The following is a 19,314-nucleotide window of genomic DNA, read 5'->3' as shown; positions in this document are numbered from 1 at the left end:
CCGGAGCAAGAGCTGCAGACACAGATTTACAGAGTGCGCTGCCCTGGACGGACACACGGACACACGGACACACACACTTACAGTTGTGCAGGCAGCGCAGGTGAAACCTTGCGTGAATATATATGTGCACTTGCATATACAGCGTTAATACAGCAAGTGTCAAACGCAAGTGCATGCACGTAAACAGTGGCAAACAGAGCTGGGAAACCAAAAACTGGCCCGTGACATACTAAGGGGGGAAAAAAAGAAAGGGGGGGGGGGAAGCCCGAGCTCTTGGCCTTGCTCTTCATGTTTCTTTGGTCTTGTATTTGGAATACAAGCAGTACAGAATCCGCATTGTAGTCTTCATGTCTCCATTCACAATGTCTGTGGATACACAAGAAACAACAAAACCAGATGGGAAGTATTAGCAGTCCCTGGAACAGAGAGAGACTGCAACTGCCAAAGACAATCTCCCACCTTTCCCCAGTTATAACGTGAACTTAGACAATCTAATTGTAACAAGAAGCAACACAGGAACTACAGAGCTAGCAGATTATTTATTTATTAAATGCAGTTAAGGAAAAGCACCACAGAAAGGGGACCTTCACTGCACTATCTTGCTGGAAGACAGGATAAATAATGCATGGTAAGAAATAATTCTTCACTAGCAGAGAACAGAGCAGGTAATTTAATAGGACTTTACAGCTTTAATTTTCCATGATTCTTCTACGGCAGGAATCATGTTGGGAATTACCTGACACTATTTTTTTTTGTTGTTGGTTGTGATGTTTCCATCACGTTTTGCTGCTGTTGGCCATTTTCCTTTTTTTCATTTAGTTTTCAGCTTCCGTGTTCTTGGCTAAACAAACTGCTCTTGTATTTAAAAATTGCAACGGAAGAGCCGAACTGATTTAGAGGGTTTACTGTTCTTCTTACAGTGCTGTGAATCACCGGGAGAAAGACTAACAATGAAATTCTAGTAAATGGGATCCTTGAACAGTCTAAATAGTGTAGCTGTAGTAAGTACCCCTAAATCATATTAAATAAAATCACTAGCTAAGGATTTTCCCAATGAAGCCAAAGGGCCTGCAGACGTTGGCACCAATTATTTCTTATACTGATCAACTCTGTATTTGAGGCAGTGCAGAACAGCCGGAGGGAAGGAGAGAAAGCATGGGTTTAACTCCTTTCCTACAAAAGGTGGATCTCAGCATGGAGACCTGAGCTCACGCAGATTACTCTTTTCAAAGTTAACATAAATAGCTTCCCAAACTCCTAGTTCTACGCAATATGGCAAAAAGCCCACAATTCGTGCATGCCCGTCATGCAAACTGCCAACATCACCAAAGCATTAGCAGAAAAAGAAAACAAAATAAAAACCAAAGAAAATCCTGAACTGTATCCTTCCCTCTCCATGATGCCATGGGTTTTGTGCTGAATACATGCACCCACTTGCTTAGGAATAACTCACAGGGGAAGAGAGAACGCTTTCTATTTTTAATAAATATTTGATTTCCTTATTCAACAACAAATTTTTGATGGGGTGAGGTTGCATGCCCTGCACTTTGCAGGGGGTCAGGCTAAGCAGTCACAGCACCATCCGCTATTGTAGCTGCCTCCATCACCCCACCAGGAGCTGGTCAAAAATTTTTCTGTGGAGCATTTTTTTTTAATTGGCAAATTTGACTCATCCAAAGGAAACTTTTTTGTGGTGAGGCAGGAGAGGAGAACACGAATGTACATTAACTCAGCAATGAAAGCATTCATTTGGATGTAGATCACCATTCAGCTCCCAGGTCTGAACTAGGCAGAATAGCACTGAAAACCTATGTATTTCACATTCAGGAGACTGACCCACCAGCTCTGCTGGGTTTGAATAGAGCAGTCAGTGTTTCCGAGTTTCAGGACATATTCTGCAAGGTGTCTTTCCACATGAAACAAGCTTGTTTTTAACGCACCAAAACTTCTGATGAGTTAGGAAAATAGTTTTCCCTCCAGCTCAGCCGCTGTAATTTCCCTAGGAGCTGCCACTGGTTTAAATCTTTAACTTATTAAACAGTTTACCGTAAAGTTACTAAACTTATAACAATTGCACGTTTTTAGTATAGAAGTAACAATTGTTCAAAACAATTCTCAGCTTGGTTGCTGTTCATTCTGAATGAGGAGCTGTGGGGCAGCCATTAAATGAAACGTGTCAGCGTCACACTGCAGAACCTACTTTCTTCAGTTACCCTCACTTTTGCGAAGCCAGGATATTAGCAGTTGTATTCCAGAGAAGTTTGTGTGTCACGACTCACCTTCAGAGTTCACAGAAAAATTCAGAAGACCTCCATCTGTCAGCAAGTCCAACGCAAGGTTAACGTTGTGAAGCTGTTGATGAGAGACAGATCAATATAACAGAAAATATTTTCCACCCGATGGTGCAGTGGCCCAGAGGTTTTAAAAAGTAGTAGCTGAAGATACTGAGTCATAAATATGTACTCATATTCATCTCCTTAGTTTTGATGGAGTGCTCTTCAGAAGTTCTACCAATTATCGTATAAAATCGGATGTAAAAATCCATCTCCAGCAAAACGTATCCCAGAGGTGCGCAGAAGAATCCATTTATTTAAAAATAGACCTTGCAGGTGAAAGTCCTGTGTTAATGGATGTTTCCATGGGGAAAACAGGCTAGATTCATAACTGGATCTAATAGATGCATGAATTTATTTCTTTTTTTTTTTTTTTAAACGATGCCCATATGCTTACCACATTTGGAACAGACAAAAAAAATAAGAAAATATTCTCTATATTTCACTCAGAATTACAAAGATTGGAAATCTTCTGATCAGCTGTATTTCTGAGCTAGAAGTTTATGCTTTAACATATAAAGATACCTATACACAATAACAGTATTGATGATATCCTTAATATTACTCATGAGAAATTAAGCGTCTATGAATGAAGGCTGGGTTTTTTTCCTGATTCTTCCTCTCTGTTTTTTCCTCTCCTTTCTCCACATAAAAGCAGCATCACATGCATATCCAGTAGTCATGAATGATTTTTTTTAAAGTAATATAATATCCCATTACTAGCTTCTAACAGCGTAAGGGCAGTTGTTTACTTGGCTGGTAATTAGCAAGCTCCCCTCCTCTAATGACGTAACAAGACCTGAACAAACTTCAAATTGTCTCTCTGTACATTCCTTAGGCTACTGAGCAATTTATCCTTCGGGAGGCACATCGCAACTGCTGCCGCGCTGATCCCTGTTATCTCCTGACAGTAGGCACAGGGGTCCCGCACACATAAGGCAAGCAAAAACTGTGTGCTCCGAAGTGAGGCAATAAATCTATGTTTTACCTGGTTCCTTGGCTTACAAGTAACCGAGACTGACAGCTTGGATTAGGGCTTGTTTTCTTCCTCTGATAGTCAGCAGCCAAGAGAGCTTAAGTTCATACAGATCTACACAAATTTTCTGATTGGAATGAATAAATCAAGTGCTTCCTTCACGAACCATCATAGGTAAAAGGGGCACATTTCCCTCACTGTGATGCGTATAACATTTGCAGGGAATGATAACATGCAGATTTCAAAATAGATCTTCAGACAGAAATACTGATAATTGCCAAAAAAAGGCAACCTAGAAAAATAAGTTTTTTCATCCAGCTGCACTTCCAGACTCGAAAGAGCTGGGCAATTCTCTAGGACTCACAATCACAGAGAGGTCAGGACATTTGGGCTATTTCAGCTCTGGGCGTGTTTTGGCAAAAGTACCAAGTTTACACAATTTTGATAAGCACAGGGGCCCTTCCTTCATCATCTTCTTCATCTCCTGACTGCACAAAGTTCACCCCTAATTTCAGCCTGACCTATTTTGTGATTATATTCTTTGTCTCAGAATACACACCTTTCTATATACGTGAGCGCCCAGAGCTGAACTTTCTTTACAGTTACTTGTAAACCTCACTTTTTTGGTAATAAACACCAAAAAAACCTGCAACAAACCTACCCACGTGCAGCGGTATCTTCTTGCACCTGTAGGTGGGTCACCACCCGAATTTCTGCTCCCGCTTTCCTCACCCCTCCTGTCCCTCTAACTCCTGCCCTCCCGATTTCTTGTTTCTATTTCCTCCTCAGTATCACTGCTTCCATCCCAGTTTCCCCTCCTTGCGATTCCTGAAGAGGACGTACCAGTTTTGAACCACAAGCTTCCAGCTTGAAGGAAAGTTGATGCACCACACTGATCATAACGGTGCGCGTGGTCGTCACCATTTTTATAACGCAAATGACATGTTTTAAATCTGAGCAAAGGTTACATTTTCATACTTTACTGTACCAATGAGCGTCTAAAATGACAGGGAGCTAGAAAGCACAGGGGAATTGAAAGACGCATTTTATGTACAAATGACGGTTGAACTATGGTCGCTCAATATTTTGAGTTGTATTGTCATCCCACTTTTCATCTTGTAATAAACAGCAGAGGAGAAACGAACAGTAAATACCACTTTGGCAAACTGTTCAACAATAAGCCTAATACGTGGAAGTAACTTTGCTAAAGTGAAATTACTAGGGTGTAGAGAACTGGACCGAACCAGTACCCAATCCCATGATATTCCTCTCTGGGGCCAGTGACCAGCACATGCAGGGTAAGAACAAGAAATTCTGAGCTCAGATTTGTACCCAAAATGTAGGGATATTTCATTTCTTGAAAGAGATCTGTGAGGCCTGAATAGGGATTATCCAAGAAGAACAATATTATCTACAAAATTCTAAATAAAAAAAATATTTGTTGACTTCTTCTGAATAAAGTTACTGGAAATGCTAAAAATTTATTTCCAAGTCAATGGATCAGAGGAACCATTTTGAAAACTGGGTGGATGGGGAGAAAGGGAAGACAATCAACTGCAAGTACATGCTTTGATTTTGTTTCATTCAACCCTTCAAAATATATTTTCCATTTCTGAATCCTCTAAGATTAAAAAAACCCTGAATTTTCCAATAGCTTTAGCAGTTGTCAACTTACAGCAATGAATTTTTGACAAAATTTGAACCTAGGTCTCATACAATTGTGCTTTTAAATGTTTTTATTAAGCTCCACAGGAGTATTTATTAATTAATACAGGACCTCTGAGAATTTTCATTACAAAAAAATACTGCCCAGGGCGATTAACTGCGGTGAGGTCAGGAATCGGACGAAAGCCTCGTCTGTGCGGGGAAGCTGTAAATGCAAACCATGCCGGGGGAGAGATTCCCTTCTCAGGCAGCTCTCAAGCAAAAAGGATCTGACGCATTTCACCTTCAGAGATCTAACTGAGTATAACCCAGGAGAAATAGCTATGGTTTCAAGATTTTCAGCGCTATTCAGCGACCCAAGTGAAAAACCCCTACCCACACACCAGAGACAATTTGAAAATATCTCAAATATCTCAAAATACATCAACATCGTAAATCTGTGGAGGAAGCATTTACACCAGCAGCCCAGCATGCACTGCCTTCTGGCTGATGCCACCTTTTTCTTTTAAAGCACGGATGAAATCTTCCTGGTAGAGGTTGAAAAAGGAGTCAAGAAAGTCTGGCTGGGTAGGTTACAGCTCCCTGCCTCCAGGGAGGAAAAGATGTAAATTCTCAAGAGCTTCCTAAGCACAGAGGGGGCCTTCAAAATGTTCTGGTCATTTCTCGATTAAGGTATATTTTCAGGACAGCGTAAGGAAACCTGTAGGGATTCAGTTCTGGCATGCAAGAGGTGTCAACCACTTTAAAATGTTGTTTGCAGGACAGATGTGTAGGAGATAGCATACCAATTCCCCTCCACACAGAGCCTCTGTATTTCTCACTGGAAGGCTTCAGAAGCATGTGTCTGCCTAACAACGGCAAGTAACAATAGTTTGCCTCCCATGAGATAACAATTACTTTTCAAGAAGACACTGACCTGTCCCAAGGTGTTTTTATAGCACCAAGCTCGTGCCCTTGTACCGTTCCAAACCACCATCCTGCAAACATTGTCCATGTGTAGGACTTCAATGACATTCAGAAGCATTAAATACACAAGATGTTTGAAGCCTCAAGCTCTCAGTAATTAAATAACAACCTACCATCTCCGTGGTGCTAGCTGGAGTCAGGAAGAAATCCCTTAAATTCAGAAAGTAACCCTCCAGTTGTCCAATTAACAGAAGTAAGATAACTCCGTCTGCAAACTGGATGAAGAATGATCGGAATATTAGTTATTTATTACGTCGGCTTTTAGTAAATTACTGCGATAAATGCCATTCTAGCGACAAAGGAGTTTAAATGATACTCTGGCAAGCGGGCAGCCTAATGACTCCGCTCCCCCAACCCCTTCTACGGTGAACTTCGTGTTTAGCTACATAAGGCACCCAAGCTCACGTTAAATAAAAATACGGCCTTGCAAAAGGACAGCTGTTAAAACAAACTGTTCCAGATGCGAAGGGACTTCAGACAACCACAAGTGACAAACGCGCAACTATAAATAAAAGAAAGTTGTGCCTCGTGCCCGAGATTTACAACAAAACACTGGCAAAACTTCCTTCCTCACGGGTGCCCAGCAGGAAAACCCAAAAGAGCGCCGGGGCAGAGCTCCGCTGCTCACCCACGCGGCGTAAAATCGCAGGGACCGCGGCTGCGCTGAGGTTTCGAACGCCTGGAGCCAAGCGAGAGCTGTGGGCTGATTTCCCCTGCAGTTATCGCGTGCGCGTCTGCCAAAGCAGGGAAAGAAAAAGCCACGAGGGACGTTCCCGAGCTCATCTCCCATCACTCGCTCGCTCCCCGGAGGGGATGCCGCGGCTCCCTGGCTCTGCCCCAGCCGCCGCCTGCCCGCCCCGGAGGTGGCGGCGGCAGAGGAGGACAGTGGAGGTGCGGGAGGTGACCCCGAGGTGCCTGACGGGCGCTGCTCTTGCGATTTCACGGGCTCTAAAAAAGCTCGGCGTTCAAAGGATGAGGCGTTGAAACGGAATGAAAATCAGGCCTTCCTACCGTGAAGCAAATCCAGCATCAAAAAAATCACTTAAGCAGCAGCAAATCAACTTGGCTCTCAGCGTAGTTGTCAGAACGCCCTTATTTCCATCCTGACAGAAAGAGCGTCCATAGGAGTTGGGCAGACTCTGAAAATTACTCCCTGTAGCATTACAAGGGCAGTATTCAATACAAAGCCGTATTTTTTCATGACTTATCAGCTTCAGAAACATCAGATACTGAAGCCTGATATTGTAACCTGAAGCTAGAAATAACTGTTACGTTGCCAAGTTTCAAACTATTACAACAAAAAGGAGGAATCCTGTTGGTGAGAGGAAACACTCCAATGGATGACAAAACGTGGTTAAAATGCAGCTTAGAGCAGGCTACCTGAGAGTCGATGTCTTTCACATTTAATCCTAATTTTCCAACGTGCTGGTTGACAAATTGCAAAAATATCTAAAGAAAACAGAAGGGGAGGAAAAGGTGGAAGAAAAGATAACTTTTTTCAGTGAAGTCATGAATTATGTTTTGCCTTACAAATGTTGATGTCTGTTAAAAAAGCAAATTACCTTTTTTACAGCTTCCAGCTTATCTGGAGCACGGCTAAATAATTCATCAAAGGCATCATCTTCTGTATCAAAACAACATTAATTGGTATTATTTGGAAAAACCGTCAGATCCAAGGCTCCAGAAGGAGAAAGGTGTTCACACCTTATAAGCCAAGGACGAAGAGTCACAGGGAGATGGGGAAAAATCCTGCTTTCATATTTGTCAGAGGACAGGGTGACAGGCTTCCCTTCAGCCTGACTACATCAGAGAAAACAAGTTACTCCACTCAGCTCTGCACTTTTCGCCTGCAGAGGTTCTCAAGATTTGTGCCGGCACCGGTCTGAGCAACGGCTAAGTTTTGCGTCTCTACAGTTTCTCTCTTTTCAGTTATGATTTTTTTTTAACCCTGAACCTCTGGGCTAAAATGTTGTAAGCAGAGAAGAAGAGCTATACATTGTACTGCTCCCTCCCCAACAGAAACATCAGGTACATCAGATTTGCAGAAAAACAGCCCACTCCCTTCAAAAAACCACAAACTAGGTACTGGGTTTGGAGACACTGCCCTTCCTCTGGAAGTACACGGACCTCCAAAAGGACGAGTTTAAAGGCAGGCACGCAGCCGGTGCCAGCAGCGCTGGCAGAGAACTAGCACGAGTTTAAACATCGCCGAGGAAATGAGATTCGTCAAAGTCCCTGAGAACACCCACCCCCACCTCCACCTTCTGCCCAGGTTTAGTGAGAGCAGGATACATCTCCTCACGGTAGCCCGGCCGCACGGCTGCTGTTTCATGCACGATTGAAGCATTTGAAACAGCCTTAAAAAAAAACCAAGGGCAGTCTGGCAGCAAAACTAAACGGGGAACCAGTTTCTACGGTGCAGGAAAGCAAAGGCAGCTTTGCTTAAGGAAGGTTCCTCCCAAAAGCCAGCAAGAGAGAAGGCTCCGCTGCAGAAGGGTTTCCTCCTGTTTCTCTGTCCTCCCTGTCAGGGAACGGGTGAATCCATCAAACAAATCACAGAGCAACAGTCTGAAACCTGCAACGCTCTCGCAAACGAGAGAGCCCTCTTCTGGAGCCACGCTTTGGGAGTTCTCTCTTTGGTAAGAAAACCGTGTCAAAAATAGAGAGGGAGAGAGACAGCATTTCAGAGTGAACTGCAGATTTCTCTTCCCAGCAGAATCAGCCCACTGGAAGGAACACCTAATTACAGGGTGGGTTGTGGGTTTTTTTTTCCCCCACAATTTCAGCCCACGCCTGAGACCACTCAGTGGAATAAGTGATAAATATGTATTAAATGATATAGCTTGCACCTCTGCAAAGGATGAAAATGCTAACATAAAGGGCACAGCAGAGAATGAAAATGGTCATCTTGATTCACTGGGGATGCAACGTGCTACTTTGCAGCAAGGAAGGCAAGCTCACGCTAAAGCCGGAGCAGCGCCCAGACCTTCTGCAGGCTCTGTCCACATGGACACTTTTCACCTCAAGTGTTTCACAGCCCTCAAAAGCCCTAAGGGTAAAAACCATGGGGATGTTGGGTTTTACTGAGCTGCCATCCATAATCGAGTACCAGTAGATTTCAAAATCTCATTTGCAAACTGCAGAAAGGAAACTACATGGAAACTGGTAGCAACTAGAAGCGCAATTCTCAAGCCATTATGCTTATAAATAGTTCCAACAGTGAACGAGGTCAATGTGTAAATCCAAGGCATACTTTTCCCCCAGTCAGGTCTTCTCTGCTGGGTCATCAACCCACTGTTTTGTTTCTTGTCTCACCTCCCATCTGTTGCCTGTAGTCCACAGGCAAAGCGACCACCCAACTTCCAAACTATATCGTGTTGGTATGAACACACATGGTAATGGTATTAACAGAAGATAGTTGGAGAAAAACACTAAAGAGAAATCTATGAATCTCTATCAACTCTAGTGGGAGGATACTGATTTTATCATGAGGTAAAAATGGATCAGAATGTGGTATATAATAGCACATAATAGCAAAACACTGAACTTGGCAATGCCAGTACTTACTTGACTGCGCTTCTGAATTCTCTCTAAAAGTGCAATAAAAAGCAAGAATTAGAAAAAGCATTCAGTAGAACTAATCTTATTCATAAATCAAAGCTTATCTGGGCCATCAGCTATCTTGTAAAGCAGGAGATACAGTACAAAGCTCCATTAACTTTATGTTAGAGTAACTTTCCAACAGACATTTTTAAGTACACTGTATATCTGTATAGGCTCTTGGAAGTATATGAGATTTTAACTAGCCCACAAACCAAAGAACATTTATTTTATAAGCACAATCCATAATATCCTCTTCCAATAAGCTGCTCATGACATTAGAGCTTGAAGATGTTCTAGCATATAAAAGATGATAGTAGGAAAATCTGTTTCTAGTTCTTGGAATGATGTCCGTATTTTCTCAGTATATAAATGGTATCCTACTGCTTAACTCCGTTAATGACAGTACCTCACAAACTCAGCAAGCTCAAACCTTTCTTCCACAGTAAAATAAAAAACCAACTGTTTCCTTTCTCTTTATTTAATGACACAATAGCAATACATTAAAAGTAGATTTAAACCACTGTGGCTGTAAAAAGTTTCCAGTTTAGTCTAGGACAGGTAAATTTACAGGACTCAATTTTTATTATTATATTTGTTATTCTATTCCATGGCAATGACAAACACTAAGCCTCATAAATGGTCATATACATTATTTTAGAGAATTTTATATAAAGAGTAAAGAAGGGTATTATATCATAATGCCAAATCTGAAGGGGGGGGGGGAAGGAAAGAAATCAGAGAAACAGTTTGCATGCATATGCATTCCTGAGTTTACGCTTTTTGTCATCACGACCCCAGCTATTTTTTCTAAGGCAGAAAACACCCACAACATTTCCTTTCTGATTGACAGTGTAAAAAACAGATATATCCCCTCTTACTTGTTTTCTGTGATATATTCCACCACATTCGCTGTCTTTAATCCTCTGGAGGTGTTCTGTTGAAAAGACAATAAATATTTTTGTGTTTGCTCATTACACAAAAAAAAAATCCATAAGCATTAATGATGCTTTCACGACCTGTTTGCTGCCTTAAATGATCATCAGAGGGCATTTATTCAAGAAGTCCAGCACAATCAGTATAGCACTTTAAGAGGTTGCTACTCCCTTCTGCTCTCTTCACTCTTCAACCAGAAGTTACGTGGTTCCTCATTAGAGGAAGCCAATGGAGAAGCACATGGTCCCTCAGCTGGTGAATTTCAGAGGCTGGCATGTTCACCTGGAGACTTAATGAATGCATCAAACTGCTTTGGGCAGGCAATGATTTCCTTGAGCACCTCACTGCATTAAGGACTCTTCACTTTTACAGTACTGGAGGTGGTCGCTTTGCCTTATAATAACCTCACGCCATGGCCTGCCACCCATTAATGAATCCCCCCTGCAGAGGACTTAGGTTTGGTGGGTTGCTTAGAATTAGGTTGGCAATTCTTACTATTTCTGAAGCCACCTGAGATCTTTGCTTATGGTTTTGTATCTTTGTTCCTCTATATAAATCTTAGTACTCCACCAAACATCAAAAAACCCCAGTGCTTCAACTCAACTGACAGACTGAAGAGATAGGAGAGGATGGGCATGCCTGCTGCTTTATTCAGGCACCTGGCAAATGCCTCATCACAGGAAAGTCTTTGGTGTTTGCCACTCCCCCCTTTTGGGCAGTAAAAAACACCCTGTTTACATACTGAGTCAACTGCTTTGGGTCAACTCATCGCTGAAAAGGAGCGCACCCAGCCCCACCCGGGCAAGGGCAGGTGCCTCCTGCAGGCACATCACAGAAAGGCCAGGCCTTCTCTGGTCACCTTTGGGTTTCCTCAACATTTCCTCCTTCCTGCCCTTGACCCCTCTTCTGAGCTGTGTCTTCATGGGCTTTCCTCACTTTTGACGTAACGATTGCCGTTCCCCCCAGGGGTACTGATTTCTCCTACGATCCCAATCGCGCGATTCCCAACCAGCTCACTACCACAACCCCGTTATCTCCATTGCTGCTCCTCTCTCTCTCAAGGTTTAGCAGCCCTTTCCGATGCTGTGGTTTCACAGATAATCGCTCCCAATTTCTGTGCAGCTGAAGCACTCACAGGCCCGCAAGTCACTTTCCTCGGCGTCCGGGCTGTCACCCCCACGACTGGAGCGTGGACAATGCGCAATTTGGACTCCCATTAGGTATCAGAGAGACCACTCCTCTGCTGAAGTGCCCGGCTGGGATGGGGCCACAATGGCTGCCTTTGCAGAAGCAAGCCCCCGTCCCTCCAGGACACTTTTAAATCTCCTGAGGTGACAGACGTAGCCCAAGGGCATGCAGTTCCAGTTATGATGCTCCAAGGAGGGAAGAGCGCTCGGTCACGCCGTACAGCCTGTGTGCTGGGCTCCCGACGCCACTGAATTGCAAACCCGCTGTTAAAACTGCAGCACAGCGGTGCTAACTTTTGCAATTATATCCCAAATGGCATGATATTTGATGTTCTCCTAAAGTTCCAGAGTTGACTTTAAGAAACCAAATAGAGGAAGAAAGCATGTAGATCTCAGCTTGTAGAGAAAAATACAAAAATGGGACCTCAGTGGAAGGGGAGCAAAAAACTGCCTTCCCCTAAAGAAATAAACCCTCAGCATTAAACCAGTGTCACAATCTATGAGTGCAGGCTTCTGTTTTAAAACACTTAGAGATAGTAACAGCAGAATTTCTTCTTCTTTACAGAGATCAACAGCTGTTTTTAGTTTGGACCATTCCTTTTTTTGATCAAGGAGAACAAACAGCATAGTGTTTCCACCCTTTTAATGATACAGCATCTGAACGGAGAACAGAATGATAGCCTAGTCCAGCAAACTCAGAAGTTAAAAGGCACAGCTCACAGAAAATACAAGTGTCTCTTTCACAGCTGCACACACATTTCTCCCTAATTCGAAGCAAATTAGTCTTGTGAAAGGTCTTAGGATCTACTGTAACAAATACTGAAACTATAATTACCTCAATGGTGATTGTTTCCACTTGAACATTTGGAGGCATGGCCAGGTTGGGTTCAAAGTGCTTTGCTATTGCAACCAGAAGATGCAGTGTGCTCAGCAAGTCCTTTGTCAAGATAGCTATTCCGTGTAAAGCAAGAAAACAACATTTAGTGTGCAAAACAAGTAAACCTCACTCCGGTATCATAAATTCTCCCTGTGCAGAGGATCCCCAAGTCCTGGAGGGCCATAACACAAGTGGGACATCAGATTGGGGTTTATGTAATATCACAGTTCAGCAATACCACATCGTAAAAGTCGTTTTTGTGAGAGACACACATGGACACTGAGGGCTGTTAAGTGGTCCACAAGCCACACACCTAGAGGATGCACCTTGCATGACCCAGTCAGGTCAGATATTCCTGTCTCCCTTCTGATTCAACTAGTAATTGAAAATGGGATGTTTAATTACTGTTCTGGCACCCCCTTGCCTCATAGCAGCCTTATAGCAGAGGAAGCCCCATGATGGATAATTTTCTCCAATTGCACTTCTGCACCTACATTCCACGCTCCATTTCAGCTGACTTTCTTCCAGTTGCAAACACTTAGCCACAGCTTCCAGAATCACAGAGAGTTTCTGTCGCTGTTTTTTTTCTGTTAATGCGATCTTGTCAACATCCAGCTTGAGAGATCCTAGGTTTTCTTTGACAGAGAGACCACAGGAAGGAGAAGGATGTATTTTAACACCACCATAGGGAAAAAAAAAAAAAAATCAGAAACATAAAATGACAGCAAAGCACAGAAATTCTTGTTTTAAATCTTTGATACCACTTGTTTCCACAGACCCACATCCCACAGCTGTATGCCTTGTTAAACTCCCGCGCTCTCTGAAAGCCTTAGTAAAAAAATCAGTGAAGCTCTGCAAAAGGACATGTCTCAAGTCATTCCTTGCTGCATCATCCCCCAAACCTAGCACTCCATGTTCCTCCTTTTCCTAGAGAAAGCTACGGGAATCCAGTGGGTGAATCTTTCCTGTAGGTAGTGTACAAAGGCAGTATCAACTCACACATATAGAAGAAATCCCAGCTCACTGCTCAGGCAGGTAAACTACGAAAATAAGCCAATCCTGTTCACACTGCTGCCCTCAGCCTTGACCAAAATGAGATATGATTTGAAAGACATCCCGAAAGGGAGTGAAAGGGGAAAAAAAATGAAGTAAGTTCAGGAGAGATGGATATATAGAAATAGACCAACAGGCTGTTCCAAGAAGTCACATCTTTACACAAGCACGTCGTAGCGTAGAAAGCCTTTTAGATTTTCATCAGTTACTGTTCCAGCCCCATGCTTTAGACCCAGAACTTTTTGCTATTTTTTTTAAAGCAGGAGAACATGAAAAATATAGTGCCGATTCCATCCAAGGTTTCTGGTAGCATCACAAGTCACCTTTGTGCTCCCAGCTTATGAAGCCCCCTTCCCTTCAGAGGCACTGTAATTTCACACTTCAACGTTGACCTTTTTTTTTTATGTTAACTAGCAGGTAAAGAGACTTTCATAGAAGAAAAAAAAAAAAAAATCTATAAAGCCCATAGTTTTTTGGAATTTGTTGGCATTTGTTTGGAATTGCGGTTACCAGAGACGGCTCCCAGCGCGGCGCCCGCGCTGCCAGCCAGGAGCGAGGCCCCAGCAGATCACTGCTGCTGCGATTCCTGAGGTTTATTCTCTGACCTGGAAGTTCCTCCGCGACGTGTCTGCGAGCTAAACTCAAAGCAGCAGCTTACCCAAAAGATGATGAAGCACCAGCCCATCGTACAGATCCTCTTCCAGACTTTTAACTACTATGTGTTCCTCTTTCAGAGTTGTGTTAATCCAGTCAATCAGCAACTGCGGAGGAAAACAAAGCAATTACAATCTTCTTGTTTAGAGGGGATAGCACTCAGTGCTATATTGTGTTTCATCTTTCTCTTCAGTCCCTTATCTCACATCTTGGTTTGCTTTCAACCACCACTTCCTTTGTGCTTTTTGGTTGCTTTTTAAAGGGAAGTTAAGTATCAGTTAGTTCTCCCTAATTTTCAAGAGAGATGGACATCTCACAAATTATATTCCTATGAATTTTGTAGAAATAGTTATACAGGTGGAGAGACAGACCCTGTTCTCACTTTCATCAGGGAAAAGGCTGCAGAGTGCACCTCCCAACCCCTGCCTTCATTAGACATCACAGAATTCACACAAATTCAACCGTCAGACAGAAGTTCTAAGAAAAGAGGCTTCACTCATTCTGTTGGTTGTTTCTCGTAGTCATCCAATCTCCCTTTCCTCTCCTATTTTTGTTTTCTTTTTCTTTCTGAAATTTTGTATTAATCAGTCTCCAAATACCTCTTTTGGGGGAAAAAAGTATTTTGTTTATTTTGCTTTCTTACGTGGCAATCCTCCCATCACCCTTTCCAATATCCTTCCTGCCTTTGCAAGGGGAAGCTGCTCAGGAAGCCAAGGGCTGGATACGACTGGAAAGGAACCACATTCCCAGTTGCATTCCCATGGCCCTGCAGCCCCTTCCTTGAGCACTGTGGTCTTAGACAAGAGACCAAAGGAGCTCCTCAGCACTTCCCCAAGCATGTGTTTTATCCACATACGCTGATAGAAAGGGAAGATGAGCTGCTGAAGCAGAACCGAAAAGCAGTAGCCCCAGCTGGTTGTTAACAAGAACCTCTCGAAAGAGGGGTGGCTATTGCTTGTATTGCTATTATTGCTACAGGTGAGTGTCTGGAGTTTGTTGTGTGGATAATATCCTTCTCACTCGCTGTAAATGGAGGAGAAGATTCATAGCAGGTCCCTGCAAGTTAGCCAACATTAAGAAAAAAGTAAAAAGCAATTTGGAAAAAAAAAAAAAAATAAAAATCCCTTGAGATGCTTGAAACTGCTCAAGAAACAAAAGCACCTGGCACCAACACTTGCCCGAACTGAGATGCTGTCAAAGAGTTTGTAATATACTTCCTCAGCTACGAAGTAACAAGAAATTTCTAGCGCAGAAAGCTGTGCTCCTCAACTAATGCTTCCAGGTTAAGGTCTAGCGATGCTTTAGGTGTGTGAGGGATACAGTGGTACCCCAAACATAACAGTATAACCAGATGGGAGTCAGAAAAGCAGAAAACACTGCTGAGTACAGATCCGTGTGATCCCTCATTTGCTATCTCGGCTCTGAACAGCCACATCCACAGCCTGCAGCTCACACAAGTCTGCTTTCGGGCCAGTTGTTGGGGCCCCCCTCACCTGCAGAGCAGAGTGTTGTGTCTAAAAATGAGTAAATAGGGAAAGGAGAAAGGGAATACTTCAAAAAGTTTGCTACTGGCTTCCAAATGTAACCATCCTCTATTTTCCACACAGTTTGATATTTATAGTAACTACAGTGAGCCATTTCACGTTCCTTAGTTACCCAAAGCCACCCCAAAATGAAAATGCAGTGAAACAGAGTCTTTCTCCCAAGGGAGTTTCTTTGCTTCCCTTATTCTTCTCTTGAAGATAGCTCCCTGTCCCAGCCTCCATCCCAATCTCTTCTCTAGAGGAGCCATGAACTCTTCAGATTAAGAAGGCAATCAGTGGCACCGATGGCCACCCAGAGGACTGCCTCCCTTGGGACCCAACTTCTACCTCCTCATTACAGAATCACAGAACCACAGAATCATTAAGGGTGGAAAAGACCTTTAAGATCATCAAGTCCAACTGTCAACCCAACACCAGCATGCACACTAAACCATGTCCTGAAGTGCCACGTCTACATGTTTTTTGAACACTTCCAGTGATGGTGACTCCACCACCTCCCTGGGCAGCCTGTGCCAATGTTTGACCACTCTCTCAGTAAAGATATTTTTCCTAATATCTAGTCTAAACCTCCCCTGGCGCAACTTGAGGCCATTTCCTCTCGTCCTATCGCTAGTTACTTGGGAGAAGAGACCAACACCCACCTCACCACAACCCCCTTTCAGGTAGTTGTAGAGAGCGATAAGGTCTCCTCTCAGCCTCCTCTTCTCCAGACTAAACAACCCCAGTTCCCTCAGCCGCTCCTCATAAGACTTGTGCTCCAGACCCCTCACCAGCTTCGTTGCCCTTCTCTGGACACGCTCCAGCACCTCAGCATCCTTCTTGTAGTGAGGGGCCCAAAACTGAACACAGGATTCGAGCTGCGGCCTCACCAGTCCTGAGTACAGGGGCACGATCATTTCCCTACTCCTGCTGGCCACACATCATCCAAAGAGAAGAAAATAAGCAGTGAATAACATTGTTTCAGGAGCCTCTGATGGGAAATGGATTAAGCACCGAAGCTCACAGAAATCTTCATAAACTGAGGAAAGCTCTTTGGTTTTGGCAGTCTGGAAAGAACAAATTCAGTGTCTCTGTAGACAACATAACTGCATTTTGCAGCACCACCTTTCAGATTTTCTCTTTTGTATAAAAACATTGTGAAAGCCTGACAAAAAATTAAATCTTTTTGATCAAATGTGCAAGAAGGTTTAAGAAAATGCAATATAGTAACATACATATTTATGGATTTATGAATGCCATATAATACACACCTCGGCACATAGCCTAAGCTGGTTTTCATAATATTTATAACAATTTCAGTATCTCCATAATGCAAGAAGTGCTGGTCTCATGAGAGACATGCCACTTTTCTTCCAGGAAATTTCAGTCTGCTAGCCTTCCCGTGGGCTGTGCCATTAGAGGAACGTGGTGACTGAATGCACACAGAAGTTTTTCAAGATTACTTGGAAATAAGGTACTTTCCCATGAAATAGGATTTATCCTTCACAGTTACCTCAAGCAGACAATGTACCATACAACAACTTGAAAGCTTTTCTCCTGAATTCTTGGTGGCTTGCATACCCTTCACCCCTTCTCCCTCTGCTCTATGCTACCATCGTCAGGCTGCATCGCAGCCGAGCCAGCTGCTACTGGAGGTGGAAAAACAAGACAGAAGACTGTTGCAAATCAGCACAGCAACCCTAAAAATTGTTATCATGGGATCAGGGCAGCAACCCTGCTCATAGCCAAACATCGCTTCAGTCACAGCAAATGCTGACGTGGGTTTGCTCTCAGCCACAGGCCACTGTTCCAGCTGGATTCTCATTGCTGTTGCGCTATCATTACGATGAAGCAGCAACTGGGTACTTCTGGTGTGGCTCATCCACACGTCCCAAGTTAGGAGAGGTATCATATAAGAAGAAACTCAGTTTTTCAATCTACACTCCACTTGACGCACAGCAGTGGCCCCTCTTGGGCATTTGAAGCCTGGTCCTGCACCGCCCCAGCCATCCTGGCACCGCTTTACTCGTGTGGAGCCCGAGTGCCAAAAGCAGAGCTCGCCCCCACCTGTAGAGAGGGGGGGACAGGGGCGAAGGAGTTGGGCAATTTACAGAGCCGGGCATTAACACGAAAGGTAAAAACAACTTGAGGTGAGGGTCAAACAATATAGTAAAAGAAACGGTACCAGTTTTAGTTCTTCCAATTTGGGATTGTTGCTTGAGGTCGGTTTTATGAGTTTCTTCTTCTCGCCTATGAAAGGAAGCAAACAAGATCCATTACGATTACCAGATACGACTAACGCAAGTTTGCTGAAAAATCTGCTATCAGTTGAATATTACCCAATATCACTAATTGCCATATGTAGAAACACTGTTATTTTTTATTTTAACTGATTCCTTATGAGTGAGAAAACGGTATATCAGACTACTAACACTGCTGTTGGAAATTATGCTTCAATGGAATTCAGATCAGTAAGATTTAGACATACAATTCCGGAAAGAGAAAAACAAACTTGGTCAGATCCTTATGTGTGAAATTTAAATTTCAGTTAAAGAACCAGCTAGAATTTGTGTTGCTTCTTCATGATCTGCCTCTAGAGAGTCAGCAACCAAATTACACACACAGAGCCCACTCACTGCTGATAAAACCATGGGACCACTGATGAAAAACACACGATTCATTTGTACTGCACATTTTCTGCTTGGTTTCTTCAGGTCATTCTTTTTCTGACCTGTTTCATACAGTACATACCTTGAGCGATGACATTCTCAGATAGGAATTGATTAAGTGGAGCAGGCTGTGTAAATACATTTAAAAAGTCCGGATCCATTGTCTTTTGTCACTCCTGGTAAACTGGTAAAAAATATGCAGGGGAGGAGCGGGAAGGAACATGAGTAAATGCATGTAAAGATCAAAATTAGTGCTAAGAAGAAAACAAACAAACAAACTGAAGATTTTTTTTCAGTTACTATTTCATGATTGGTGGATTGCTTTTTTAAAAAATTCTGAAAATGTATTTAAATGTGTGTAAAGAAAAAGAAGTTTAAAAGAACTTTCCTTTTTCCCGTTAATCAACAAAACGTAGGAAAAAAAGCCCTGAAGTACTAAAACTTGCCTTAATTCCATCTAATTCTGTTGCATATGAATTAGATTAGTAAAATCTTATTTCAACTGAAATGAAAAAGCTTTCAGTTCCTAGGTATCAATGGATATCTGCTACAAAAATGACCAATACTTAAGAAGTATTAATTCAAGAATACAGTAGTTAAATTACTGCGACAACCTTATAAATATAAGCAGTTTCCTTTATTACACCAGCTGGTATAGCTGTGGGGAAACAATGACATGTTTCTGGGTAGACAATCCCATCTTCATTCTCATTCTTCATCTCTAACTTAGATTAAGTTGCATGGCTTCTCAAAGATTGTTTTATTTTAAATAGATTGGAGAATTACTTTCCTTCCCAACCCAGATGTCCTCAAATGGAAGCAGAATGACAATACACAATATAGTGGTGAAAATACCTTGTCAACAAACACAAAAT

General features: G+C 42.8%; 1 protein-coding gene across 1 annotated transcript; it reads right to left on the bottom strand.

Annotated features, from left to right (window-relative positions):
- Positions 1-286: 286 nt before the first annotated feature.
- Positions 287-18,600, bottom strand: PARVG (parvin, gamma). Its single transcript, XM_010286894.1, has 12 exons — positions 18,522-18,600; positions 17,956-18,020; positions 14,252-14,354; positions 13,035-13,175; positions 12,499-12,614; positions 10,422-10,477; positions 9,508-9,530; positions 7,503-7,564; positions 7,321-7,389; positions 6,054-6,155; positions 2,280-2,352; positions 287-366 (listed from the first exon to the last, which is right to left on the bottom strand). The coding sequence occupies exons 1-12, from the start codon at positions 18,598-18,600 to the stop codon at positions 287-289; spliced, it is 969 nt and encodes a 322-aa protein (XP_010285196.1).
- Positions 18,601-19,314: the final 714 nt, after the last annotated feature.

Source organism: Phaethon lepturus, unplaced genomic scaffold, assembly GCF_000687285.1.
Source record: "Phaethon lepturus isolate BGI_N335 unplaced genomic scaffold, ASM68728v1 scaffold15165, whole genome shotgun sequence".
Lineage (NCBI taxonomy): Eukaryota > Metazoa > Chordata > Aves > Phaethontiformes > Phaethontidae > Phaethon > Phaethon lepturus.
The sequence above is the reverse complement of the archived record's forward strand: the minus strand, read 5'-3'. Positions and strand labels throughout refer to the sequence as shown.